General features: G+C 53.5%; 13 protein-coding genes across 13 annotated transcripts; 7 read left to right on the top strand and 6 right to left on the bottom strand.

Moving 5' to 3' along the window:
• Positions 1-263: 263 nt before the first annotated feature.
• Positions 264-2,598, bottom strand: KRP23_2289 (Reticulocyte-binding protein 2-like protein a; the record flags this gene model as incomplete). Its single annotated transcript, XM_067887007.1, has 2 exons — positions 264-2,390; positions 2,455-2,598. 2 exons carry the CDS (start codon positions 2,596-2,598, stop codon positions 264-266), a joined length of 2,271 nt encoding a protein of 756 aa, XP_067749635.1.
• A 270-nt stretch (positions 2,599-2,868) lies between these two features.
• Positions 2,869-3,963, top strand: KRP23_2290 (Spindle assembly abnormal protein 6-like protein; the record flags this gene model as incomplete). Its single annotated transcript, XM_067887009.1, has 6 exons — positions 2,869-2,980; positions 3,046-3,101; positions 3,175-3,240; positions 3,314-3,700; positions 3,776-3,823; positions 3,907-3,963. The coding sequence occupies 6 exons, from the start codon at positions 2,869-2,871 to the stop codon at positions 3,961-3,963; spliced, it is 726 nt and encodes a 241-aa protein (XP_067749636.1).
• Positions 3,964-4,150: 187 nt separating this feature from the next.
• On the bottom strand, positions 4,151-5,811 carry KRP23_2291 (Cyclin-dependent kinase C-1; the record flags this gene model as incomplete). Its single annotated transcript, XM_067887010.1, has 6 exons — positions 4,151-4,997; positions 5,083-5,166; positions 5,225-5,333; positions 5,404-5,512; positions 5,577-5,658; positions 5,723-5,811. 6 exons carry the CDS (start codon positions 5,809-5,811, stop codon positions 4,151-4,153), a joined length of 1,320 nt encoding a protein of 439 aa, XP_067749637.1.
• A 155-nt stretch (positions 5,812-5,966) lies between these two features.
• KRP23_2292 (putative complex I intermediate-associated protein 30) lies at positions 5,967-7,324 on the top strand (the record flags this gene model as incomplete). Its single annotated transcript, XM_067887011.1, has 8 exons — positions 5,967-6,027; positions 6,107-6,211; positions 6,321-6,443; positions 6,519-6,724; positions 6,799-6,840; positions 6,911-6,997; positions 7,076-7,194; positions 7,264-7,324. 8 exons carry the CDS (start codon positions 5,967-5,969, stop codon positions 7,322-7,324), a joined length of 804 nt encoding a protein of 267 aa, XP_067749638.1.
• Positions 7,325-7,505: 181 nt separating this feature from the next.
• On the bottom strand, positions 7,506-7,883 carry KRP23_2293 (Multifunctional methyltransferase subunit TRM112-like protein B; the record flags this gene model as incomplete). The annotated part of the gene is made up of 1 exon (XM_067887012.1): positions 7,506-7,883. One exon carries the CDS (start codon positions 7,881-7,883, stop codon positions 7,506-7,508), a length of 378 nt encoding a protein of 125 aa, XP_067749639.1.
• A 502-nt stretch (positions 7,884-8,385) lies between these two features.
• On the bottom strand, positions 8,386-9,195 carry KRP23_2294 (uncharacterized protein; the record flags this gene model as incomplete). The annotated part of the gene is made up of 2 exons (XM_067887013.1): positions 8,386-8,584; positions 8,660-9,195. The coding sequence occupies 2 exons, from the start codon at positions 9,193-9,195 to the stop codon at positions 8,386-8,388; spliced, it is 735 nt and encodes a 244-aa protein (XP_067749640.1).
• A 926-nt stretch (positions 9,196-10,121) lies between these two features.
• On the top strand, positions 10,122-11,401 carry KRP23_2295 (KRR1 small subunit processome component-like protein; the record flags this gene model as incomplete). Its single annotated transcript, XM_067887014.1, has 2 exons — positions 10,122-11,225; positions 11,306-11,401. 2 exons carry the CDS (start codon positions 10,122-10,124, stop codon positions 11,399-11,401), a joined length of 1,200 nt encoding a protein of 399 aa, XP_067749641.1.
• A 601-nt stretch (positions 11,402-12,002) lies between these two features.
• On the top strand, positions 12,003-13,904 carry KRP23_2296 (uncharacterized protein; the record flags this gene model as incomplete). The annotated part of the gene is made up of 5 exons (XM_067887015.1): positions 12,003-12,127; positions 12,214-12,268; positions 12,350-13,303; positions 13,384-13,437; positions 13,518-13,904. The coding sequence occupies 5 exons, from the start codon at positions 12,003-12,005 to the stop codon at positions 13,902-13,904; spliced, it is 1,575 nt and encodes a 524-aa protein (XP_067749642.1).
• A 1,639-nt stretch (positions 13,905-15,543) lies between these two features.
• Positions 15,544-16,077, bottom strand: KRP23_2297 (putative low molecular weight protein-tyrosine-phosphatase; the record flags this gene model as incomplete). Its single annotated transcript, XM_067887016.1, has 1 exon — positions 15,544-16,077. One exon carries the CDS (start codon positions 16,075-16,077, stop codon positions 15,544-15,546), a length of 534 nt encoding a protein of 177 aa, XP_067749643.1.
• A 134-nt stretch (positions 16,078-16,211) lies between these two features.
• KRP23_2298 (Protein SUPPRESSOR OF FRI 4) lies at positions 16,212-17,231 on the top strand (the record flags this gene model as incomplete). The annotated part of the gene is made up of 3 exons (XM_067887017.1): positions 16,212-16,497; positions 16,564-17,087; positions 17,163-17,231. 3 exons carry the CDS (start codon positions 16,212-16,214, stop codon positions 17,229-17,231), a joined length of 879 nt encoding a protein of 292 aa, XP_067749644.1.
• A 378-nt stretch (positions 17,232-17,609) lies between these two features.
• On the bottom strand, positions 17,610-20,450 carry KRP23_2299 (uncharacterized protein; the record flags this gene model as incomplete). Its single annotated transcript, XM_067887018.1, has 1 exon — positions 17,610-20,450. One exon carries the CDS (start codon positions 20,448-20,450, stop codon positions 17,610-17,612), a length of 2,841 nt encoding a protein of 946 aa, XP_067749645.1.
• Positions 20,451-21,310: 860 nt separating this feature from the next.
• KRP23_2300 (Ornithine decarboxylase) lies at positions 21,311-22,522 on the top strand (the record flags this gene model as incomplete). Its single annotated transcript, XM_067887020.1, has 1 exon — positions 21,311-22,522. One exon carries the CDS (start codon positions 21,311-21,313, stop codon positions 22,520-22,522), a length of 1,212 nt encoding a protein of 403 aa, XP_067749646.1.
• A 150-nt stretch (positions 22,523-22,672) lies between these two features.
• KRP23_2301 (uncharacterized protein) lies at positions 22,673-23,241 on the top strand (the record flags this gene model as incomplete). The annotated part of the gene is made up of 3 exons (XM_067887021.1): positions 22,673-22,696; positions 22,787-23,135; positions 23,219-23,241. The coding sequence occupies 3 exons, from the start codon at positions 22,673-22,675 to the stop codon at positions 23,239-23,241; spliced, it is 396 nt and encodes a 131-aa protein (XP_067749647.1).
• Positions 23,242-27,016: the final 3,775 nt, after the last annotated feature.

The raw sequence follows: 27,016 nt of genomic DNA on the forward strand, positions 1-27,016 counted from the left end.
TCCGTCGGTTAAGCGGCAGCAGGACTACTCGTCTCGATGATGTTCTCAAAAACGCCAAGACACTCGTCCATGTCGAGAGATGTCTCCTTCACGATCTCGTCACAGCACAAGATGACTCATCCATTCAGCGAGCGAAGCAACCAGCAGCTTGTTGGCTTGAGAAACGTAGTCGAAGAGCTTCGGTATCGTCTTGTTGGGATCAACAAGTGATGGCCCAGCTTTTTAATCCACCACTTTCAGAAGCTCCGACTATTATCCCGGGTTTATCTTACATCTAGCTCGTCCATTTCGGCAGCTAGCGCACGCTCGTGGCGATTGGTGAGCTGCATAATACGTTCACTAGCGAGAGCTCGCTCTTTGTCAAACATTTGCTCCATTCTCACGCGCTCCCGACGATCAGCACTTGCCTGGCGCAGAAGATGCTCGCGCTGCTCTTCAGCATGGTGCTCTTCCTCCAAGACCTTCAGTAATTCCTCGTTTTGTTGTCTCCGAAGCTCGTTGATCGCAGCACCGCGCTTCTCGTCATTCATGTCATCCTGATGGCCTACATCGTCCGCACTGTTAGGCCTGTCGTATTGATCATTGTCAGTGGGGCTCCGGTATTCACGGCTTGTGGTCGGGCGGCGGCTGGAAATTGGACCAGCACTGCGCGGGCGCCGCGCCGTAGCACTGATGGGCCTCCTGCTAGTCCTCGGAACTCTATCTGTCATCCTTGAAGTCGATGCGAACGAGTCGTCTACCGCGGTGAAGGACCGAGAATGCAACATGGTTGCAGAGGATGAACGCGGGCGCTCGACGGCAATACTAGCTGCGAGATGCTTGGGGAGCTCATACCTTTTCGTGACCTTCATCTTGTAGAAGCTTTCCAGGATTTCGTGCTTCTGGCGGTTGGCAGTTTGCTTGATCTGCTGCCGTCGACGAATAAGGTCGGTGCGGTGCTGCTTGAGGTGCTGCGTACGCTCATTATCGTTCTCAATACGAGAGAGTAACAGGTTTGTACGATACTCGTCTTGCTTGCTCTTGCGCATCAACGCCGTCTGGATTTCTTCCTCCCGAAGCTTTGCGTCTAGCAGTCGAGCACGCACAGATGCATACTTCTGCTTCTGCATCATTTGCGCTACCGCCGCTTTCTCCTCCGTCTTGCGCAGAATGGCTGATTGCTTCTTTTGTAGTTGAGACTCCATGCGTTCATAGGCCCGACGCCGCTCACGCTCCAGTCGCCTTTCCTCGCGCTGTTGAGCCTCAAGTTGCTGCTGTTTCTCCCGTTCTCGTTGCATCAACCGCAGCTGGGCTTGACGCTCTTGCTCTCTTAGCCGCTCACGCCGCTGCGCCTCATTTGACGCTAACTGGATTTGAACACCTTCGATTGCCTCCTTTTTGCGTTGTGCTTGAAGTCGAACTTCTTCCTCCTTCGCTCTTCGCTCCTCCTCAAAGGCTTGGCGGCGTTCCTCGCTTTGCTGATGCTTACGGGCCGCTTCTTCGAGTTGAGCCCTGCGCTGCAGGTCCTTTTCTTGCAGCACAAGTGCAATGCGTTCGGTATTGCGCGCCTGTTTTTCTTCCAGCTCCCGAGCCTTAGCTTTCCTATGGCGCTCTCGCTCCTCCGTAAGCTTCTCTTCGCGAGCCTGCATTTCACGGAGCTTCCGTGTTGCCTCTCGCTCTTGGGCAAGCTGGTACAGCTCATTCTGCATTCGCGCCTCTTCCTGGTGACGTAGACGCTCTTTCTCACTGAGCTGGGCATCGCGCTGTCTGCGGGCTTCTTCTTGTTTAACACGCTGCTCACGGCGCATTATCTCTTTCTGCTGCTCTTCAGCTCGTTTGCGAGCCAGCTCGAGATCCAAGCGGTGTTGCTCCGCTCTTTCAATCTCTTGTTGTCGCCGCTGTTCATCAGCTTCCCGTTGCTTTCGCGTACGCTCCTTTGCAAATAGTTCTTCTCGCCGCTTTTGCTCACGCTCCTTCTTCTCGCGCTCCTGGTGGAGATCGCTCATCTTCAGTTCAAAATTCAGCATCTGCTGCATTTCAAGGGCTTGCCGCTGCTGGATCCGCTCCAGCTCTCGTTTCTCCCGTTCAATCATGCTGAAATCGTTTTGAGAACTGCAGCAACTGTAAGTTGTTCCTGGGAAACCGAGTCGAGCTGCCCCCACTGGAGAACGGCAGTAGCTGCGCGTTCTCAGAGACATACTGCCACGAATACCCCGTAGCTGAGCCTCGATAAGCTCTTGTCGCTGTGCTCGTACATTACGAAGCTGCACCTGACGATTCTTTTCATATCGCGCAGCTCGCTTGGCAACAAATTTGTGGTTCTCCGATCGTCCACGTTCAGATGAACGGACAAAATACTCAAGAGGTCGTTGAACGAGCTCTTCAGGTTCCACACCGAGCATCCGACAAGCCTAAGCAACAGAACAGCCATCAAGTTAGCACGCATTTCAATGGAGGCGAATGAGCCCTTGATACCTCGATTGAGCGTGGGCTGGTCAGAATAGGATCAGCCGTCGTATCGGTCTCATCGAAGTTGCTCAGGGTGATTTCCTCGTCGTCTTCTTCGCAACCCACCAATGCGAGTTCACCAATCCTACTGCCACGCCCCAGAGAAACCATTCTGCCGACAGAAATGCAGCGTCAAGGCGATGTTCTTGGCCTTCCGCTGCTCGGTAAGATGTCTCGTGATCTGTGAAGCCCTGATGGAGCCATCAAGTCCATTTCCGTCGCCTCGCCCCCGTATTTTTAGCGGAAACCATGACAAGCATTTGCCAAGAGCACACCAAACCACCACCAACGACCTTTCAAGTCTCTCGCAGCATCAGAAAAACGGTCGGCGTCCATATTCACCAGAGATAAATAGACGGAGCCTCCGTTGAAGCAACGACTATGGCTATGAGCTCTTCCTCTATTGGGTCGTCGAGGTATGTGGACGTGAGTGGCACGGACGGTGAAGCTCACATTCCGGTGAGCACGACCGACGAGTTGGACCCGAGTCTAGGTGCGTTCCATGCATTTGTCGTGTTGCTGGCTACCCCTCCATTGCTGAGGTGGTTGATGCTTCAGCGGGTGGTTTTCGCGTGATCTACGACCGAGAAACACCATTCGAGTTGCGGATTCAGGTAAAGAAATTCTTGGAGCTTCAGGAAAGCCAACATAAATCTGAATCTTCACTTGGCATCTTCATGATGGCAGGATGCCGACAACACCCCTCAGCAGATCGGAACCCTCGAGGCCATCAAGGTTAAGATCTTAATCTTGGTACGTTTGGTGGCTGAAGCTTGTGTGCCTGACGCTTGAAACATTCGATGACGCTTCTATCCTCTTGGTCCAGGGAAGTGACACGGACATTCATGTGGTTCGTGTGGAGCTGTCGACCGAAAGCGATCTGTTCTTCTTGTACACGCACACGTGCGACTTGGAGAGCTTCCACGCCATGCAAGAGCAGCAGAAACTCATGGTGGACTTTGCTGATTACGCCAATGTGTTGATTCGTATGCTCAACAACTGCATCAAGGAGCCGCACAACCACCTTGCAGTGTACCTCATGCAAGCCGACGGTCGGGCGCGGCTGGACTTCATCCAGAACATGGAGTACAAGTTCATCGAGCTTCTCTCCGTAGACTTTATGCGCGCTTCAGAGGACACTATCCGCCAGCATATCTCCTTCCGTTATACCTCCATGAAGTCACGTCTTCAAGTGCTGCAGACGCGGCTTCATGTGCGGTCTTCGCATGGATTCACGGTCCCAGTGACTTACAACTAACACGTCACATTTCCCTTTGTCCGGCTGCAGGAGGTCAACAGCATTGTCAAGACTAAAAACCCGTCGTTACTGCTGCAGGTAAAACTGTTCTTGATGGCTGTATCACCGCTGTAAGTTGCTGACGCTGCCGGCTTGCCTCCTGTGCATCCGTTATGTCTTAGCTTCAAAAGACAGTCCCGTCGCCATCGTCGTCCCGGAACCGCTACCTCACGCACTGACAACTGCACGGCAGGCCTCCTTCTTCTCCCTAATGGCGCAATGAATCCGCGTTTACCACACCTTTCTTCAGTCCTTTTCGCGTATATTCAAAGCACTAAGAATTGGGTGACCCACCGCTCGGAAATTGCATATTGACTAATGTGATCACAGGGCCATTTTCATGATCTCCGCTTCATCAACGCTCTGCTATGCCACACGCCGTCTCTTCTTCGCAGATGATGGTTGGCCCTTCGGGGAGCGGCCGTCTTCTTCTCGCTTGACTTCTGTTTTCACCGACACTTTGGTGTTCTCTTTCGCAGTATTCTGCTTAGATCGGCCCCCACTGTTCGCACCGGGGGGACTCGCAGCACGTGAAGCCCGGCCACCACTGGCCCCAGTGTTGTTGTTGCTATGATTGTTAGCACCTCCACCGTTCAACTGCTTTGCCTGCTCCCGACGGATTTTCTTCGTCTGGTACTCATGCGATGGCGGAAGGTTTGTGATAGGAGGGAGCTTCTTTGGGTCACTCGGAGCATACGGGCGGGCTTTGAAATACTGTGAGTTGAGGCAGTCGGAAGCCGTCAACCGCTGCTCCGGGTCCAACACCAGAAGCGCCTCGATCAGTTCAAGAGCGCCCTTCGGCAATATTCTCTTACGCGCCGTAGTTTCGCGCATCAGAAATTCGCGCAGACGCTTGGGCTTTGGTTTATCGGGGACGAACGTACTGCTGTGCGTCAGGAACTTGTAGTCGGGCCAAGACTCCGTAGTCGGGGTGCCACAAATGTCAAAGATTTTGGTGATCTGCTCGAGCTCCGTCTTACCCTGGAAGATTGGATGACCGATGTACAGCTCCGCAAACACGCAGCCGATGCTCCACATGTCGATGCTGGCATCGTAACTAGTGGCACCAAGAAGCAGCTCAGGCGGGCGGTACCACAGAGTGACCACCTTGTTCGTGAAGAGCTGGTCTCCACGCAACGAGCGAGCTAAACCGAAATCAGCCACTTTAAGCAAGTGGTCTCTGGTCATCAAAAGGTTGGAGCACTTGATGTCTCTGCCAATGCAACGTAACAAGTCATGTAAATCGCCAGAAATCCTCACAGCGTCCAAAGATCAGACAAAATTAACTTGTTACATACCGATGGATAATGTCAATTGAGTGCATGTACTCCATGACGTCCAGCAATTGCTTCATCAGGCACTTAATCTCCGTGTCGTCAAACCTGCCATCATAAAACCACATCAGAAACACACAAAGCATTTGCTACCAAATCTTCGTACGGGTGCTGGCGGTCGATAAGGCCGGTCAAGTCGTGCTCCAGGTATTCAAGCACCAAGTAAATGGACCCGTGGCAATAGTCCAAAGGCTCATCCTTGTCCGTAAACTCAGCTGCACAGCACAGAACCATCTAAGCATTACCAATCCCCTCAGTCTCTCGTCTGCGTCAGCTCCAACTCACCGTCGTCGTCGTCGTTTTCAGACGAGACCACCACTTCTTTGAGCTCCACGAGGTTCGCGTGGTTCAGACACTTGAGCACTTTGATCTCTCGGATCGTCGTCACCGGAAGCTTCAGACAAACAAACGACTCGGTCACAAACCGCTAAATAAATGGATAAAAGGTGTAAACTCACGCCCTGCACTTCGTTGAGACTGCGGATCTTCTTGATGGCCACTACTTCCCCCGTCGCCTTGTCCTTGGCCATGTACACTTGCCTGCGGCCACAAAACTTAGGCTAAAACGCTCCACTCGAGCCGCACAACAGCCAACGGAACGTACCCGTAGGTGCCCGCCCCAATGCACTCCAGCTTCTCGTAGGCATCCATGCCCCGGGTGCCCCAGTGGTGCTTGGGCAGGTGCAGACTCATGGCGCTCCGCGTTCGATCGGTAAATGCCACAAACTCCGAATTATCCAGATGTATAAAACGGAGTGTAAAACGCTATACCTAAAAGCAAGGTTTCTCTTAAGTACGAATATCACGCTGGCCGCAGCTTTTGGCAATAATTGGGAAGAGCAGTCACCATGGGCTTGTGGCGCAAGGCGTTAACGTCTATGAACGCAACGCTCCTGAGCTCCAAGCAGTGTACGACACGCGCATCAGAGGCTGCGCTAGGTGCTCTCAAGTGGTGCAGGCGCTGACGCCTTGTTTTGTGTCGTTGCAGCGCTCGGTCTGCAGCTCAAACTGCAACCGCAGAAGGACATTTTCCTGTTTAACGCGAAGGATTCGGTGGCCAATTGGACGGCGTCAAGCGACAGATCGATCGGAGGTGCGGGGCAATTACTTGCAACGTTGTGGTCCAAAGAAAAAGAGCTACGGGCTGCTGGAGCTGTTATCTGGTTCTGCCGACACCTGACTCGTTCTTGTTATATTTTCAGGGCTGTCGGAGTGCAAGTGGGGCTTTTACAAGAGCGGAGAGCAGGAGGAGCAGGAGGAGGAGGAGGAAAATGCGTCCAAAAGACTCATTCACAAAGTGAACAACCAGGACAATGTCCCGTCCGGTAGGATGAAAGATACTTTAGACTGTAATGCTGCTTAGTGTCGTATATGCACTTACTGTTTTTGTGTGTTTGCAGCGGTGTTTACTGGACGATTGAGTATGGATTGCCAGCCGACGGAAGTGGGCGTGGTTCGAAGTGGCTACTGTGCTGTGCGGGCGTCTGTACCTCCAGAGTTGCTCCTGCACGGCTACGAAGGACTTACCATGCGCGTCATGACGGATGGCCGCGACTACCGTATGAACGTGCAAATGGAGAGCTGGAATCCCTTCAACTTGTATATGGTACGTGAAATTAACTATACCTGCGCTGGTATATATGCCACTGTATCTGACTAGCTGGCTTTTTCACTTTTCAGGGTTTTATCCGAACGCCTCCTAACGAGTGGGTCGACATCGACGTACGTGTTTGACAGATAACCTCTCCCTCGTCCTTGACTTAGCGAAATGACGTATGATTCTCTTTTGTAGCTGCCGTTCCGTGACTTTTTGCTGACGGCTAAGGGCTTCGTGAAGCTTGACGATGAAACGGAACTCGACCCCTCCAAGCTCAAAAGCGTAAACAGCTCAAACAAAGCAAGTGATGCATTGCTAGGATCTTTACTGACGTGGTTGCTTGTTGTGTTGATGTAACAGGTCGGCTTTGCCATCGCTGATCAGAAGGAGGGCGATTTCGAACTCCGCATCCAGTGGATCAAGGCAGTCGCACAGTTAGGACCATCAGACAAGGACAATTACAATGACGATGACGACCGGTACGTCCTGGCACGGGATATCTCGTTGTGTCGTTTACTGATTTGCTTCCTTGTCTTACTCGCTTTCAGCTTCGACAACTCCAGCAACAGCAAGGATTACTTCCGGAAGCCTGCAGATTTAGTCATTTAATGCGCGGCTTGCATGCACCGACAAAGTCTCTGCCCCCTACCGAATGAAGACGTAGGATAGCGTGGACATAATGAACTAGTTTTGGCCCCGTGCACGTCGTCGCTCGTTCAAGGTAAAAACAGAAGTACGAGCATGTTTGTGTATTATCTATCTATCAAGAGAGCGTTCATCCGTGTCCTGCTTACACCTCGTCCTCGTTCAGGAGCATGTTGGGAATGCCGTCAATGACGGGGAACGCGCGGCCAGATTCGGGGCACACTAGCTTTCCCTGCTTCACGTGCACTTCCAGCAACGCGTGGTGGATCTTGCGTAGTGTGTCCTCGTCCGTGGCGCCCTCCTCTTCGCTGGGCAGCGTTTCTGGGAGTCCGTCCGCGATCTTGAGTGTCTTGGCGCCGGCGAGAAACGCGCTCCAGTCTAGTTTGGCTAGCATCTTGCGCACAAAGGCGGCGTGGAATTCGCAGGCCACGACCTCCACCTTCTCCACCTCGATGACGAGCGGGTAGCCATTCTCCACGCCCTTCTTGTTGCACATGAGTAGGTTGTGGGTGATTAGACGCATGGCGAGCAGTTGATACGAGTTGCTACAGGGAGGTGGCCAATGTCGAGACACGAGACGCAAATGGTTATTTAGTGTGCAACACACACGCGATTTGCAGCCAGCCATTCGCCAGGTTTTTGAAGTTGCAGTATCCGGGCACGACCGACGTCAATTTGAACTGTATTTGGCCTTGCTCCGTTTCGTGAAGTACACATGTAAAAGCTACCCACAAGTATTTTGTTATATGACTAAGATATACAGTACTACGTATTACAGTCCATTGGCGCGCTGCTTGGCTGGGCTACCTTCAGGCTTGATCGCCGCTTGCGACGCTGCCGACGCCTGCTCGTAGTTTTCGGTGAGTGCGATGTACGCACGGTACAAACAATTTACATCAGGATATCCACACGCGACGCTCAGTCATCGGTGACGGTTGTTGTGAGCAATACTGGTGCAACTCACACCAACCTCAACGGAGGTTCCAGACCAGGTTGTCGCGATCACTGCAGCTTTCTATAACGACTCACTTGTTCTGCTCCCAAATGGAGAAAAAGACCAGCAGCAGGATGATGGAGATCATGCCGCCGAACATGGCAAAGATGATGCGGCGCTGATTCCTGCGGTTGAGCTCTTCAACCTGTTCGTTATAAAAAGGAGCGGGGCCAATCTCAAGGTCAGGGCGAACTCGGTACAGCTCCGCTTTCTCCTCGAACGTCAGGCGTCTGCAAGTCACAATACCACAAACAAGTCAGGGGGGGAATCATCAGCACAACAGCACAACTTTGCCAGGAACGTACCGTGGCTCTCGTCCAATGGATGACGTACTGGCGTGGATACTCTGTGCTGCCTGTTGATGTGCGTGGTCTAGGACGAATTCCACGGACGCGCTTTTCCTCAATCCGTTGCCACTGGAAGTTTTGCTGGCGCTCATGCGCAAGATCGAGTGTCTACGCTGCATCGTGACGCTGGTGCCGTATCCGCAGTTGACATCATTCATTGAGGTCGGCTTGTTGCCAGCTAGCAGCGCCGTCGTCACGTCCTCCCGTACACGCGGCCCGGGCTCCGAGCGCACCGCTGTGGCGTAAAGCATCGTGGGCGTCATCATGGCCGATTCGGTGATGATGCTGACCGCACCGGGGTCCGTGGCCACCCACGGGTACACGAGCTCGGCATTGACTGGGTGCTGCATGGACGTCTCGGCCAATTGAAGCGGTGGTGGCTTGACGATCAGCGCGCTGCTCTCTCCGCTGTTGAGACTGTTCCTGCGCAGGTCCTCCTCCTCTGGCTCGTCGTCGTCGGGGCGGAGATCACACACTGGGATCGGGTCTGCCATTGCCGAGGGGTCTCGAGAGGGACGAGGGGCTGAAAACTGTTTGGAGCCCGTGGAATGGATTCCTCGTCAACGAGAAACGTCGTTCAAGGCAGTGTGTACGCCACACAAAAAAGCAGCTTCTTTGCGGCGCGTCCTGCAGGGACTTCAACACTGCTGGAAGGCTGCGATGGCATTTGAAAACTTGTAATCAAACGTAGTACTTGCGTGTATTTGCATCGAACAGGGCTCTTATTGCTACGGTTGTGGGGAGATGAAGTGCGTTGTGCTGTTCGAGCTTGGTCGGTGACCGGACTGGAATCCTCTTTACATTTTGGAGACGAGATGGAAGTTTCATTTCGTTTTTCCCTCTCAGTCGCCTGCATGTCAGCGCAGCACCGCACTGCAACGATAACCTAATGCCAGTCGCTCCTACCCCTATATTCTAGCTTCTCTAGGTTTGCGCACCATCTCGAGCAGCTTTCCAAGGTCAGCTCGTCTGGACTTCTCCAACGGAAATTAATGAGCTCATGGCTGTGTATTATTATAGCCGATGTGCGCACTAGAAACGAATAAATAGTAGAGTCGTTTAACATATATGGTGGCATGAGTTTGACGCAGCAAAGCATGTAATTTGCCATCTCGTTCTTGTAAACAACGCCGTTTCCTTCACGACATTAACTGCAAAGCCTCGTCTTTCAAAGTCATTCACTAACAACACAAGGGCTGGAGAAGAGGAACAGTCGGGGCTTACTAGAGTAGAGAGGAGCAAGTCTAGCAACTCGCTAGACTTTGCATGTCAAAGAGTCCCTAGCGGTAATTTATCATGCATACTGTAAATTACTTCCCAACTCGCTTGACGTCGGGTTCTCGAATATGTCTTCTTATGTACCGATACTCCAACAATTGGCTGGCGGGCATCAAGCAACACACTGCAACTTCCAAGGACGATGGAGCAATTCGACGGCGACGCACCGCGTAACCACGTGGAGGCCGAGGCCCGCGAGGAGAAGAAGAACCACCGCAAGGACAAGCCGTGGGACAACGAGGACATCGACCACTGGAAGATCGACCCATGGCAGGACGAGGTGGACGACGCCAAGAGCATTGGAAAGAAGCTCACGATGCCTGGCCTGCTGGAGGAAAGCTCGTTCGCCACGCTCTTCCCCAAGTACCGCGAAAAGTACCTGCGCGAGGTGTGGCCCATCGTCACCAAGGCGCTGGACGCACACAAGGTCTCTTGCGAGCTCAACCTGGTGGAAGGCAGCATGACGGTGCGCACTACACGCAAGACGACGGACCCGTACATCGTACTCAAGGCGCGCGACCTCATCAAACTGTTGGCGCGCAGCATCCCCGTGAACCAGGCCGCTAAGATTCTGGATGACGACGTGCAGTGCGATATCATCAAGATTGGAGGACTCGTGCGCAACAAGGAGCGCTTCGTCAAACGCCGCCAACGTCTCGTGGGCCCCGACGGAGCCACGCTCAAGGCCATTGAACTGCTCACCAACTGCTACGTGCTCGTGCAGGGCAACACAGTCTCGGCCATGGGCACCTACCAAGGGCTGCGCAATGTACGCAAGATCGTGGAGGACTGCTTTGCGAATGTGCACCCGATCTACAACGTCAAACGGCTCATGATCAAGCGTGAGCTGGCCAAGGACCCCAAACTCAAAGACGAGAACTGGGAACGCTTCTTGCCCACGTTCAAGAAACAGAACGTGCAGACCAAGAAGCCCAAGAAGGTGCGTGACAAGAAGGACTACACGCCGTTCCCGCCGGCACCCACGGCCAGCAAGGTGGACAAGGAGATCGAGAGCGGCGAGTACTTCATGAAGGAGCACGAGCGTAAGGCCATGAAGCAGCAGAAGAAGCACGAGGAGAAGGTGGAAGTGCTGCAGAAGCGCAAAGCCGATAAGATGGCCGAGTACGTGGCGCCCAGTGAGAAGGAGGCTAGCAAGAAGCGCAAGAAACAGAAGGCCGAGGTCCAGGAAGAGAACAAGCGCGCCACTTCCGTCGAGGCGCTCAAGCAGAAGTTCCTCAGTCAAAAGGTGCGAGAGACCCGACCTCCTTCTTGGAACTTCGATAACGACATGACTAACCGCTTTTTTCTTACTCTTTCAAATTGCAGAGTGCGAAGGCTACAACAAAGTCCAAGGCTGCATCCTCAGTCAGCGACTACGTGTCGATGCCATCCAAGAAGAAAGCAAAGAAGGCCGACGCATAAGCAAACTCAATCCACCCACGAAATTTTCCCTTGCCATTTCCCTTCTTCGATTGGTGCAGGTGAGTTTGTTGCCAGCATTCCATATTCCACGGTACCTCGGTCCGATCCGTGTTGAAGACCTTGAAAGGGCGTGGATACCCGGATATATTTACAGAAGGTCAAAGCGAACCGAGGATCCGTGTCACCTCGCAAATCAACGCAGAGATCGATGCCAGGACATCAGAATCGTAGCGCTAATCGCGTCGCGGATCGGCCGCCGCAGTCTTTTTCGCACGCCTCGGACGTCCACGACAGTCTCCAGGACACCCCTCAAGCCGAAGTTCGCCGGTCTCCGGTCCTGAGGCCTTCCGCCAAGTTTGACACGCAAGTAGCCTCACTACCCATTCGGTTTCAAGCCATGACCCGGATAACAGGAGCAGAGATGATATCGTCGAGCAGGGCCAGACTGGAGTCTCAGAGGTCTACAGACAATACAGGAAATAGGGCGGAGGAAGATGACGGGGAGCTTGGACGGCGTGCTGCTTCGCAGTTGAGCTCACGAAAGTCACTCAGCAGACGAGATCAGAGACGATCAAAGGCAGTAGATGGTAGTTTGGCATCGATGCAGACCGAACAGCCCGTTGGGCTAGTGGTGGCACTCTTTCATGATGGCTTTGTCTGCCGCCACACCAACAAGGAGAACGAGGGGGTTGAAGGTTTTGCGCAGCCCTACGACACCGAGTCCAGGTGCGTTCGCTTGTCAATGCACTATCAGAGACCTTCAGAATTATAACGCATCCACCTTTTATTCACGTTGGTCGTGGATGCTTCAGTTATTTTCTCGCTTGTATCGATAACGGACGCGTCCCCGAAGGACTCCCCGATATGGTTTGGCATCATTCGAATCTACTTGATCTGCATTTTTGTCGGGGTGATAACAATGTTTACTTGTTGTACACGTACATGTAGATCGCATGCGCACATTTCAACGGGAGTGTGCTGGCTGAGATTCACGACTACAGGGACATGGGAGCCGCTATGTGCCCAGTCTCGTCAGCATTTCTCCCAGCAACATCGGCGCTTCCCCAAGAAGACGGCACCGAGAGCGATGCTGAATGCTGTGTTTGGCAAACCTTGCTTCTGCCGGGTAAAAGTCCATCACCGATTAACGCACACGGCTCGCAATTCTTTGAGCCGCCGACACTGCAGTCGCTGTTCGACCATTTTCCAGATGTCACTCCTGGTGAGCTGGAGACTCTGGCCATGGATGCAAAGCGCCAACTGCTGCAGGAGGAAGACATGCTGCTTTCGTCTTCATCCACGGATTCGTCATCTCCGCGAGACGAATCTCGGGGTTTTGGTTTCTTCCCAACGGAGTCGGAGGAAGGTCGTACAAACGGAGAAAATGATGTTGTGAGCCTGACAATGACTCCAACCACTCGGTCGCGCTTGCAGGGTGGTTTAGAGGTGTCTCCTCCTGCATCGGTATTGTCACCAATCCAGCGGAAAAGTGCTCGATCGAATCTAAACGGTCAAGAAGACAATTCAGCCAAGCGCTGTAAGCGACAGATTCAGACGAAGGCAAAAGCGGCCTGCACTCGTAGAGACAACCAGAAGTCCAAAGGCATAAGCCTGAAAAGCGGCACCGGTACTCCCCGAGACCAACGCACCGAGATTAGTGAGTCTATTAGGAGTCATCCTCAACAAACCCAACGAGGGTACATTGACATCCTGACCGAAGATTCTGCTGCGGTCACACCACTACCAGCAACGCAGCTTTTCCTGTCGAGGTTGAAAGGAAAGCGGAGGCGGCCAGACAATGAATTGCTTTACGGCAAACCCGCGTGGGTGACTATAGCGCACGTCGGGAGGTTCTTTCGTGCTGCTACGCGTTTGGAACGCGAGCACTCTCGATTTCTCCATGTCAGCACCCACCCATTTCCCTGTGATGAATTTGCTTAGCTTCAGCATGCTTACATAACCGATCGTGCTGTTTTGCACAGGTGAATGCACAGCGGTTAATGCAAGTCGAGAAGCCACCTCCTACCGAAACGGAGGTAAGCCTCCTGTTTATTAGTGCTGAATGGTATTGACGTGGCAATTTGGCTAACTCAAGACTGAACCTTGTGCAAATTAGCACGTAGCAGGTAGCATGCGCTACCTAGCTAGGCAGCTTGGCAATCTCACGCGTCCCAGCGACGTTGTCGCAGTAGCAGGCGCCCGCGAGTTGAAAACAGCAGAAGATGAAGGACGAGAGCTTGTCGCGCCAGACTGGACGGATAACGGAGAAGGCGGCCCATCGCCTGTGTATCAACCAGCAGAAGCTTCCACCGCGCTGGTCAACCCCGACGAACCTGCGTTGTTCCTCCAACACATAGACACAGAAGAAGATATCCTTCTCGGGCAGTTCTGCGCGCTCGCGACGGAGACAGCCAATCTGATCAAAGACTACCAGCCTACAGCAGCCGCGCCACACTTCAACACCTTTGACGACGATGGCAATCTGCAGCTCCAATCCACTTGAAAGTCACGAAACTTCACACATTTTAAACGAACCAAACATCACAAAAAGAGATCTGTATGTACAGTACGCGCCGAAATTATAGCCGCACCGGACAAGCGGAGCTCTTGCGCCGGGAACTGAGAACTTCCTGCAAACTGAGGGCTCCGAGGCCGTCGTAAAGGAATAGAAAACTTATACAGCAAGCGAAGTTGAAAAAGACCAAGATGGCTTGGAGCCAGGAGGCAAAATCTGGTTTCAGGTCGGGTCAGAACTATAGCCGCACTTGGTATTATAAAGTTCAGTGGAGTAATAAACAAAATTGAAGGGCTATTAAACGTAATAAATGAGACCGGTGGACAGCTTTGTGAAAGACCTTTTAGAATCTGTTCTTGGATTCGCGAGGAAGCTGGAAACGATGCCACGAGGCAAGCAGCTAACCGAGGAGGAGTGCATGAAGATAAACGCACACTTGAGAGGCGGCAAAAGCAACCGAGAGATCGGGAGGCTCATCGGGCGCGACGAGAAGGCTATAAGGAACTACTTGAAGCGCGGGAAGGCGTCGTCGGTGACGAAGAGGACAGGAAGAAGGCCGAAAATAGTTGGCCGGGAGGCCAGGCGCGTCATTCGACTTGCAATTGTCCAAAACCTGTCCGCCCAAGAGATCGCAGGACTGCTACCATCGAAACCAAGCAAGTCTACGGTACTCCGCGTACTGCGTAGCAACCGCTACGTCACGTACGCGAAGAGAAAACTCACCCCTGCCATCAAGCCGCATCATAAGAAGGCTAGGGTCGCTTTTGCGGAGCGTTACGCCGGTAAAAGGGTCTTTTGGAGACGCGTGCTGTTCACGGATGAGAAGAAGTTCAACTTAGATGGCCCGGATGGGTTTAGATTCTACTGGCACGACTTGCGAGCAGCACCCAAACTCATGTCGAAGCGGGTCAACGGTGGCGGAAGCGTCATGATTTGGGCGGGGGTGAGCTGGCATGGCAACACCGAGCTGGTCTTCCTGAAGGGGAAGCAGAACTCTGTCAAGTACACCGAGACGCTGACCTCCAGCATGCTTCCTTGCCTTCGAGAACTGGGGTCAAAATTGGGCAATTTGACCCCAATTTTCCAGCAGGATAACGCGTCCATACATGCCTCGAGGCTCACCAAGGGCTTCCTAGCCACCCATAACATCGAAATGCTGCCGTGGCCTGCCAAGAGCCCCGATCTGAACATCATAGAGAACGTGTGGGGGCTCCTGGCTGGCCGGGTGCACGCCAACGGGCGCCAATTTGACAAGCCTGCCGACTTGATCAGACAGATCAAGTTGGAATGGTCTCGCATTGATCCTGCGTATGTTAAGAAGTTAGTGCGAAGCATCCCGAAGCGTCTGGAAGCGACGCGGCTGTTAAAAGGAGCCAAGACAGGTTACTAGAGCCGTTAGCATGTAGAGCCTCCAAGTGCGGCTATACTTCTGACCCGACCTGAAACCAGATTTTGCCTCCTGGCTCCAAGCCATCTTGATCTTTTTCAACTTCGCTTGCTGTATAAGTTTTCTATTCCTTTACGACGGCCTCGGGGCCCTCAGTTTGCAGGAAGTTCTCAGTTCCCGGCGCAAGAGCTCCGCTTGTCCGGTGCGGCTATAATTTCGGCGCGTACTGTACATGTTTCATCACTTCTTGTGGGCCACAATGTGGTCGAACAGTCCGTCGCAAGCGTCCTCCAGCAGGTCCAGCACATGGTCGAATCCGCCTTCGTACCACGGGTCCGGTACGCGCGTGGCATCCGTGAAGCTCTTGCAGTAGTCGGTCATCATGGAGATCTTGCGGTCCGCGAGGTCGCGACAGGAAGCTCCACCCCAGGCCTCAGCGGCCTCCAGCACCGCCGCCTTGTTCTTGTCCTCCATGCAGATGATGTAGTCGAACTCGTTGACGTCCTGTTGATTAAGCGGCCGCGAGCGCGACGTCATGACGTAGCCACGCTTCTGAGCCTCCTTGGTCATGCGCGAGTCAGCCGCGTCGCCCTCGTGGTAGGACCAGCCGCCGGCGCCGAACCAGTTGGGGTTGCCCCCGCCAGTGCCGCACGAGTCGACATGGAACAAGGACGCGTCTGCAGCCGCCTTCTTGGCCACGATGCCCTTGAGCACGGCCTCGCCTGCGGGGCTACGGCAAATGTTGCCCAAACACACGAACAGCACACTCACCATAGTGGAATGAAGTTACCAAGCAAGTGCAGGACGTGCGCCATGACTTGGATACTTTTCTGTGTTCCTACATTAATATGATGTGCGTATACACCACTATGGACAATAAAAACGGATCGTGGAGCAGACGGCAAGTTATGGGCAAAAAGAAGCGGCGCGACGACGGCGCGGGCGGCGAGGCTCCGGCGCGACGCATCTTCTGCTACTACTGCGACCGCAACTTCGATGACGAGAAGGTGCTGATCCTGCACCAGAAGGCGCGCCACTTCAAGTGCCCTACGTGCCACAAGCGGCTCAGCACCATCAGCGGGATGATCATCCACACCCAGCAGGTGCACAAGGAGGCGCTCCAAGGCGTCCCGAATGCCAAGCCAGGCAGGGAGAGCCCGGACGTCGAGGTCTACGGCATGGAAGGCGTGCCAGGTGAGGCTTTCCTAATAAGCTGTAAATGGCCGAAACCTTTAATTAATCTGCTGTATTGTTATTCAGAGGCTGATGGAGGAGTGACCAAGAAACCTCGGTTAGATGCGCCAGGTCCGCCTATGATGGGCGGCTTTTCCGGTCGAGGCATGCCGCTTCCGCCGTTTATGGGCGGTAGACCGATGCAATATCCAGGTGGGATGGCTCCTCCGGGTGCTGGTATGATGCCGATGCGTCCTCCGCCGCCGGGTATTGGAGGTGCAATTCCCCCACCTCCGCCGAGAGGGTTCCCTGGTGGTGTCATGCCGCCTCCTAGAATGATGGCACCACAAGGCTATCCGCCGTACGGTGGAGTGCCGCAACAGTGGGCTAGAGGGCCACCGCCTCCTGGCACTGCGGTGCCTTCACTGCAACCTGGCGCTCCGTACATGAATCAGCAAGTGTTGCAGGCTGGTTTAACACCGCCGGGGGGTGGAGCAAGAGCGCCGCCTCAGGCTGCAACAGTCAGCAATACGAACATGTTCAATGGCGCTGCACAGAAAGAGGTAAAAAACGACCATGGCCTTGTGTATACTGACGAGAGCACATCGATGGTACGTGTGAACAAGTCGATATGCAGGTTTTGTTTTGTTAATCTGACGGGTGTGGTGATTTGACTCATTGTTTAGGAGGAAAAGCGTGCACTCCGACCGAAGTACGCGTACAAGCCACTGGGGGAAACTGGCGCAATGGCTTGAATGGCTTGAAACAAGTAACATATCCAGAACGAAGACAATCGAGCCTCCTCGTTTGGAATTATATCATCAAGTGAGCCTAACATAGTTGGCTTGATTCGGTGACCGACGGATGTATGGTACGATCTGCTTTCGATTTGGGTTGGTTGCACATGATCAAGGGTTAAAGAAAGATTCATTTTCCTCACTCACTACATAGTTGTTCACGGTTGGCCCCCGCTGCTGTCGCCTCAGCCAAGGCGTTTTGTCCCTGGGAGCGGCGCCTATGTGAGTTATGTGCTAGTAGTTTGTTTACCTCTCTCCTTTGTGTTTCTTATGTGCTGTTTCATTTGGTATAGCACGGTGCGGTGAATACGTGGAAATACGCGGGTGTCGCGTCGCCTACAAATCCGGGTAGCCGCCGTACTTGGAGCAATAACTCTTGAAGGACGCCGACACTGGGCTGGGAATCTGTTCCAGATCATTCTCCTGCTCGTTGTTGTCATCGGTCGTGTTGTTACCGACTTGCATGTCTGGCTCCACGTTGGCCTGACTCCAATTCATTGTCGGGGCAGGCACGCTGATCTCCATCCTGGTTGGTCGAGGACTCCTACACAAGCTGCTGGTGCTACTAGTGAATGAAGGCGGTCCTTGGGGAGCCTGGTTATCGGCGTTGGTAGCTGCAGCTGTAGACATGGACCCACCCATCGACTGGAAAGCTGCGAGATTGAATGCTCGCCTCGAGGCACCATAACTACCGTCATCTCCAGATGCACTACCCATACTGCCAACAGACCTGCTGTGGCCCCTCCAGCGACTTAGCATATTGTTGCGTCCGAGCGAGTTATTGCGGCCGATTGAGTTGCTGTTACCAGGAAAGTAGCGCGATCCGCTGGGCCTCGCAGTGACGGAAGATGCTGGGGAGTCGTAAATGCGAAGAAACACGTTTGTTGGAGAAGCCACGGAGTCGCGCTGTCCAGCGATTTGGTCAGACGAGTCTGACGGGATAACTGAGCCGAGTGGTGGGGTAACAAGGCCGAGCGGTGGCGTCACGGGACCAAATGGCGGTGTTGCGGGATGCGGCTGATAGCCTTCGCCTTCTGTGTAGTGACTTCTCAGGAACGATCGACGCATGATTCGCGTGTGTGTTTTCACCTCTTCTTGAGTTACGTTGCGATGCTTTCCTTCCTCGTCACCGTTGCTGGCGTTGAGATCCACAAAAATACCCGTGAGGCTCATGACCAGCACGAGGCTGGGCATCGTGAGAGGCGTGATAACGAAAAGAGATAATACCGGAAATATCACCATGAGAACCAACAGCGCCGATCGACTTGCTGGGGAGAATGACGAGTTCGAAACGCTGTTGATTTCTACCAGCGAAAGCCACACCAGGTAGAAGGCTTGTCCGATCGTGGCAAACTGAAAGAGTCGAAGCAGCAACTTGGGGCTGTTGAACCAGAACTGGTCATCGTGGTAGTGTAGCTGCCTGTGACAAAGTGCAGACATCTGCATACGAATCATCGCGCGGACGGCAAGTGCTGCAGCCTTGAACTTCATAGCACTCTTCTTGCGATGGGTCTGCAATAAGCTTTGAAGATCTTCAGCAGAATTCTCCTCCGTTGACTCCTCGGCTGAAGGTGGTATCGACTCGGAAGCGGAGGCATTATTATTGTTGTGATGCCAGCGTTTGCGAACTCGATTGCGCCCTCCCGGGGTTTTGATCACCTTGTTAAGCCGCGCTTGGATATCTCTCGTCGTGATAATGCGTAGACGGTCGTCTACGATGCCGCGCAGGATCTTCAGCACCTTGAAAAAGATGACAATGTTCACCAGCAGTAGCAGTCCGCCCACACCGATGAAGATCCAGTGATCTTGGCCAGGGAACATTGACGGCAGCAGGCAGATAACCACGAGGATAATGAATGCGCTTGGATGGATGTTGGTCATGTGGAGAAGCAAGTTGCGCATGCACAGCACATGGTACTTCGCGTACGTCATACGGTCTTTATCGTCTTCTGCGCCGTCTTCTCCTCCACCTTGCGCTGGCAGATTTGAACGAACGCCAAAAAGCCGCTCCATCTCCGCAGGGTTCTTGTAGATGTATCCGCTTCTGTTCTGGCAAATGTTGTACGCCAGGATTTCGAAGCTCTTCCAGAGATTCCATTGCTTGCGCACGTTGAAGTGAAAGCACCACCCTTCGCGTTGGTATCGCTGAATTAGCAGGCTGTACGCTCGGGTGCCCAAAACAAGGTCCATGCCAGACAGTGCTCTTGTCCTCATGGCCATCGTGCGGTACACGCCGTCTCCATCCGAGCGCTGGCGGGCTCGCATGGCGATATAGTAGTCGTCGGACGGAGTATCGAGCGTGCGTTCCCCATCCTCTATAAAGCTACTGCCGGAGCTGTACGGGTTGAGATCGCGTGCCAGTGAGGACGCGTCTCGGATGAAGGAGTGGCGCATACGACGTCCATTGGCACCGCAGTCGTCTCGGTCACTGCTACTCCCGACAATACTGGGGTGTCGAGGGTCGTACGTGTCGTCGTGGATGTCACTGATGCTCTCTCGGCGCTCGTCGGGGTGCTTCTTGATCTCCCAGACGAGCTTGGGCACGACCGTGCCGATGAAAAGCAGCAGCAGTACAATGACGATAAAGTAGATCATGGTGAGGAACACGATGTAGTGGAAGAACTCGTAGAAGTGAAGCTGCTCCGAGGCCGTGAGATCGTTGAGTCTCAGCGATTTGAGCGCGCCGCTTGTGTTGAGCGTGAAGATGACCATGGACAGGAAGCCCAGGATCATGACCTCCTCGAAGACGCGGTTCACGATCTTGCGGAGCTGCGGACACTTGATGGAGGCGCGGACGCACTCGATTAATCGGTCCACGGCGATAGAGATCGCAATGATCACTGCGAGCAGAAATACGGCCGTCTGGAGGTTCTCGTGTAGACACAGCGTGTTGCCGACGCCCAGGAACGACCCCGAGCTGTGGCAGTACGGGTTGCCTTCCTCGTCACCCCCTGCGGCCAGCTCTCGCTGTATATTGTTGTCGATGTCCATAGTTCCCTCCAGTGCTCGAAGTTGTGAAGCTGCTGCTGAGACCAGAGACGTCTGGCCCTTGAGATCGTCCAACGTGAACAGCAGCGCCGCAAGCAAAGCGGAAGACTTAACGGGGAGGCGGGCGCCGGTCGGTCGAGCTCGACGGCGGCCACGGATCCCTCCACGGAGTGGCAAGTCAACGTTCATTTTTGCGCTCTGCTATTTGCAGATGCGCGCGGTTGAAGGTGAAAGGCGAAGTGGGGGTCTGCTTACGGCGGTTCGCCAAGCAGAACCGGAGTGCATGTTAAACGAGCTTCCACGAAGCTCGTTGGTTACATCTGCTGCTATGCACGTTCAACGTACGCGGCGTTCAGACGACAGCTGTGCCTCTTTCGACTGCTTGAGTGCTGCTTGCCCACACAGTCTTACCCAGACGCCCGAGATACTTGAGCGAGCGCTAGCAATTAGACAACCTGCTTTTTTTCGCCGCGTGCATGCCTGTAAGATGGGGAGAAGGTGCCGTTAATCAACCGCGGTGTGTCACCTCGAGGACGACAGGCCCGTTTGATAGGCACGCAATGCGCTGGGCTCGAGATTCAAAGCTGCGACGGCGGCGACGAGGCCAGCGGGGAGGCTTCTAACAAGCGAGTCTTAACAAAGGTGCAAGTGCCAGAGCTGAACCCGCGCATTACTTTTGTTGCGAACCAGGCGTTCGCATAAGATGGAGCTGAAGCTGAAGAGAGAGAAAAAACCACAGCATGATCACATCGGACCATGCAATCGGACCATGCAACGTAGCCATTCCGCCCATCCTCTTCTAGCGCCACAAACTTCAACCCGTTGGATTGTGTCGAGTGGTGTGACTATTAATAGCTGGTGGCACTTCGTCAGCAGTGTAAGATCGGGTCAAGACTTCCATCGGCCAATGCACATGTGCCACCACATGCCGCTAGCGGCAGCGCAATCGCCCTGATGATGCCTCCGCCCCGTCATTGCGATGGCAGGGCGATCTCATTATCCAAATTGAGCTGGAAACAAACAGGCAGCAACTCCTTCCAAGTGCCAAGATGACGACTGCAACGATGGATGAGCGCGTGCTGACTGCCTCTCGAGCGCACATCGAATCACTGGGCGACGCGGCCGAGGACGCCTTCTACACCATCGACCTGCAGCACGTCGCGAACCAGTACCGGCGCATGGTGACGCAGCTTCCGCGCGTGTTGCCCTTCTACACCGTCAAGTGCCACCCGGACACGCGCGTGCTGGGACTGTTGGCCAAACTCGGAGCTGGGGTTGATTGTGCGAGTCAGTCGGAGGTGGCGCTGTCCTTGAGCCACGGAGTGCCACCCGAACGGATTATCTTCGCCAACACGATGAAGCAACGCTCTCACTTGCGCTTTGCTCGCGAGCATAACGTGCCGCTCATGACCTTCGACTCGAGTGACGAACTCGGCAAGATCCACCGTGAGTTCCCCGAGGCGAGGCTTGTACTACGACTGCAAGTTGACGACTCCAAGGCGCGACACCAGTTCGGCCCCAAGTTCGGCACGCCCATGGCGACTGTGCCGGCGCTTCTAGAGACAGCAAAACGTCTGGAGCTCAACGTGGTCGGCGTTTGCTTTCACGTGGGTGTGGGTGTCTTGGAAGCGAGTGCTTTCGTAGATGCGATTGTACGGGCCAAGGAGGCCTTCGCAATGGGGTTGGAAGCTGGTTATCACTTTACTCTGTTGAATCTTGGTGGCGGCTTCGCTGGGGACGACCTCGGCCCTGTCAAGTTCGAAGACGCAGCGGAAGCTATCAATGAGGTGCTGGACGATCTCTTCCCAGAAGACAGTGGCGTGCGTATCATCTCTGAGCCAGGACGATATTTCGTGTCAGCTTGCGCCACGCTCACTGTGAACGTCGTCGGACGGAAGGTCGACCCTGAACTCACTGAGCGTACACACTCTGCTGCTAACGAGCTAAACTCGGAGCTGCCGCGCTACATGTACATTGTGAACGACGGCAAGCACGGCTCGTTCAGCACGCCACATCTGTGCGTGGTGTCACCACCCGTGGTGCTTAAAGCAGCCAACGCTGACGCGTCCAAGCCAGTACCGTGCAGCGTGTGGGGTCCAACCATGGACGGTAAGGACGCCATCACACGTGAGACGGCGCTCCCTGTTCTGCAAGTCGGCGACTGGATCACGTTCCCGCGTATGGGCGCCTACAGCTTCGCCACAGGCTCTACCTTCAACGGCTTCTCGCTGCCAAGCCGCATCTACATCAAAGATGAATAGGCTACCCCACACGTAGCCATCGTAAAAAGTCGTAGTTGAAGTAAGCGGTTAAGTTGCTGCAACTTGACTAATTGCATGTATGGCACACAACAAGCAACCTATTCAGTTCCAAACAGAGAACAAATCGAGGCGGACGCGGACTCGGACGGCATGAACGACCCGTTCTTCGACGAGGTAGGCCCCCTTCCAGCACCCCACTGCACTCCCTGCATACTCCTCTTTCTCGTTCTCATTTCCATGTGTTTCTTGCTCAAAACGCTTCAGGGTGGCGGCGAATTCGCCGATTATCCGTCGCCATCGGCGTCTTCCCCCGAAATGAAGCCCAAACATCGCAATAAAGAGGCCCCTGCTGCTCAGCCAGCGACGCCAGGCGCTCGACTCTCGACACGCAGTCCCGCAGCTCCTAGCAGCGTCGTTTCCAGGTCTTTTGTGCGCGATAGAACAGGGTCTTCGGCCAGTAACACGACGGACTTGGGAAAGCAAGACAAACGGCGCAAAAAGCACGGGAAACCGCGCCGCAAAGCCAGTCAGGAGCTTTTCGACGTGCAGTGGGAGTCAGACGTCATGGTGGCCAAGTGTGGGCTCTGCAAGTCGGATTTCTCGCTCGTGAGACGTAAACATCACTGTCGCCACTGTGGACGCGTCATGTGCTCAGACTGCTCGTCCTTTTTGTACTTTGAGTTCTCCCATCGAAAGCACCGAGTGTGCACTACGTGTAACAATGAGTTGCTTGCGGAACAAGAAGCTTATGATCGCGAAACTCTTTCTGGTGAGGGTCAGGAGCGCGATACAACGTCGCGTTTGTTTGAAGACTCGTGTGGTGATGAACGCCCCTCGGCGGTAGCAGTAACAGCAACATTGTCTGGTGATGTTGATCATAATAATTCGGTGAATGCTCTTGATGTGTTGGTTTCTCCAACACATAATGGTTTTGATGAAAAGGCCAGAAAGAAAGTGGAGAAAAGGGAACGGAAGAAAAGGGAAAAGCTGGCGAAGAGGGAGGTAACACCGCCGGTTGTAAAAATGGATAGAATTTCACGAAGACAAGTTGAAGAGGAGGAGAACGAAGCAGCACTGTTCGATGGCGCGGATGACGATTGGTTTACGGATGTGCCAGATCAAAATGTCCGCTCTCGCGATAACGGTGGCCAGCACGGTGAGGCTGGATCCAAGGGGCGCGGTTGGAGAGATCGCGTAAGAGATACATATACCATCTCATCTGCAACAGATCAACCATCGGTAATTCAGCCGATGGCTGGAAGCAGGTTGACTGCTGGAATCACCGGCAAGGGTTACATTTCCGATCAATTCCGGTATGATGATGTGGGAGGACCGGCACTGGGACACGATGATGATTTATCCGTAGAAATGCCACGGCCAAAACAGCAGCCAGCAACAAGGGCCTACACCGACCACAGTGTTAAGCCAAGTCATCTCACCGGCAATGGCTACTTCTCGGAGCAATTTCAATATGATGGTGTGGGTGGGCCCGGTCTTGGTCACGACGATGATCACTCTGTGGGCATGCCTCGGCCAAAGCAGCAACCGGTGGCTACGCCCTACAGTTATGACAGCAGTCATACACTGTCAGAACATAACACATCTCCAGGCGATGGTGGGCCTCCAGAGCACGAGGTTCAGCCTCGCCTTACGCTCAAAGATAATTTGAAAGACATATTTGGGACAGAGCGACGTGAGTCTTTTTCGAAAAGGAAGGAGAGAAAAATCAAGGTGAGCAAGCCTCGCGCTCGGGGCAACGAAAATATGACGCTTGATGAACTGAATCCATCATATTCATCGGAAGATGAACCTCGCTTGCTTGCACCAGCCATGCTAGGACCTACTGCCAATTCCACTCAGCCTACGTTTTATGAAAACGATGCTGACAAGTTTGTCGTTGACGACTCCCCGGGGTTCTTTGAGGCAACCATCGCGGAGCAGGAGGCGCAACGTCGAAGGAAAGAGGACCAACAGCAACAACTTGCAAGTGATATGGAGTGGGTGAATAGTTCGGCGCTACCGCCAAATGTGCCAGCGCATCGCTTCTCGAGCGAGCAAGATTCCTATAGTATCGTGGATCATCCTTCGCATACATCAAACTCTCCTGTTGAAAAGCAACGAGTGCGCAGTGCCGGTACAAACGCTACTGGAAGCAACGGAAATCGAAAGGGCGGCATCACTGGGGCACTTAAGCGGTTTTTTGGTATGGGATCAAGGACGGCGAAGGCAACTACACCACCAAAGTCTGCCAAGATGCCACCTGCGGCGGTGACTTCGCCACACAAGGGCAGTACCGAAATCCACACTGTCGGTGTACCTGAGAGCACTCACCCTGACAACAGTATTCCAACTGAACCAGCTTCGAGTGGGCTTGCGCGACACACTGTCGTAAATTACTATGAAACCAGTCGCGAAGAGCCAGCCACACAAGCGAACTTTCGAAACACCGTGGGTGCGTATGCCGACCCTAAAGGTGGTCATTCTCGGCTTGAGACATCTGTACCTTCAGAGGTCGGCGCCACAAGCCAAACTTTTGACCAAATTCAACAAAGGCCAGAGCGTAAGCGTCGAGATACGTTTGATGATCTGTTTGAGTCGCCGAAAAATGATCTAGCTGCCGGTGGTGCTGGCCGGTACAGTTCAGCGGGGGTAAATGGATGGACAGCTGCCGGTGATGAAAGCTCTAACACAGGGCGAGGATCGTACCATGCTTCTGCCGTTGGTGTGTCTCGCTTTGACCATCGAAGATCCATGGATGAAACCGATGAATTCACGCTTGGAGATGAGCCAAAACTATCTCAACCCCCAACGCGGTTATCTAACAATTCTACCGAGACATGGAGGCAATCTGCAGCAATGTCCGTACTGGATGATCGAAAATATGCATCTCAGTCGGAGGAGTCAGCATTCACGTGGAGCAATGTACGGTCAGTTCCAGGTCTTGTAACGGCTACGTATGCCGTTCCGACCAGTCTTCAGCCCCGTGCGGCCTACGATGATAATCGAGATTCGTCGTTTCAGTACGATACTTCTTCTGCTCCACTTGGAAGCATCATGGATGACTTGAAGCGTGGTTCGACTTCAAACAAGTCGCCGGCCAAGGAATCAGTTAATGATTTCTTTGCTGAATTTGAAGAGCCAAATGACTACGTATTTGACCCTGCAACGGGTGGGTACGTCGCCGCAAGGGTCCCTCCACGAGCTGCGGTACCTCGCTCTGTTATTCGGTCGGTATCAACAGAGCTACAATCACCACGAGTGTCGAACCCGGCAGTCGCCCCAAATAGTAGCGAACGCGAATACTACGCCCCATCAGAACCGCTTGCAGGGGCTACTTCTCTTACTACGGTCCTTAGGGAAGACGAAGACGTTGGAGGTGAAGTCGCTGACATTATTGTGGACAAGATTAGCTCCCTCGAAGGTGAACTAGCGGCGTTGAAGCAGCTAATTCGCAATCGAAAAGGTAATGGGGGTAATAACAGTCAAGGATATAAGCCACGAGTCAGCCATAGCTCTGCAAGTCCAAGTGTTCGCAAGGAGAGCATATTTGATAACGACAGCAGTGACGAAGACAGTGCAAAACCCAGTGCTCCATACACCTCCTCGATTCACCCAGCACCGAAACGCGAAGGCAAACGAAGACCTGGAAGTATAAAGAAACACGCCAGAAAGCGCAAAGACTCATTTGCTGATCTGTTCGATGACAGTCCTAACGAAAAGGAGACATTTGGTGCTGCAACTAGCTACGAAGCGCTTTTCCAGACGGGGCCCAAAGCTTCAGGTGCTAGCAAAGAAGACAGCGGCGACGATGTGGAGCCTACACCGAAACCGATTAAGACAAGAGCCGCAAAATCGATACGTCGATCAAGTCGCAAAAATATTGATCTTATGGCGAATAAGGATGATTCCGGGAGCGAACCAGAATTTGCATCTCTTAAAGGGCGCCGTGGTAAACAATCATTCCGGCGCAAGACAAACGATGGACCTGACGATATCGTCGTTGACTCCTCCAGGAAGTCAGAAAATCAACTGGTTACACCACCAGCGGTCGATGTTGTCCCTGCATCAAAACCTATGAAAAGGAAATCAGAGGAGGAGGATCCGATTGATGCTTTGTTCGACTCCTCCGATGATCGTGATGTGACCAAATTTTATGGTGGAGATGACGCTCACGATAGAGAAGACAAGAACTTCGTCCTGGAGTCTCAGCCTGACCCGTTGCTGAAGGACAAAAGTGTTCTATCCACTCACGCGTTTTCCACATCCTTTAGTGACGATGAAGTTAGTGGGAATTCATTTACTGTCATAACTAGCACACAATCTGTGGAACCTGTTGGCGCTCGCACTTATTCTTTGGACTCGCAAACTCCGGACGACGCCGACGAGGATGAAGAGTTCGCGATTAACTGGACGAAGATGCGAAAAAACAAATCTCGAAGACACAAACCTCACAGAAGTCCATTTGCTGTAACGAAACCTGCCGATGAAAGCATT

This window comes from Phytophthora ramorum (genome assembly GCF_020800215.1).
Source record: "Phytophthora ramorum isolate Pr-102 chromosome Unknown Phyram_PR-102_s0002, whole genome shotgun sequence".
In the NCBI taxonomy this organism is placed as follows: Eukaryota; Oomycota; class Peronosporomycetes; order Peronosporales; family Peronosporaceae; genus Phytophthora; species Phytophthora ramorum.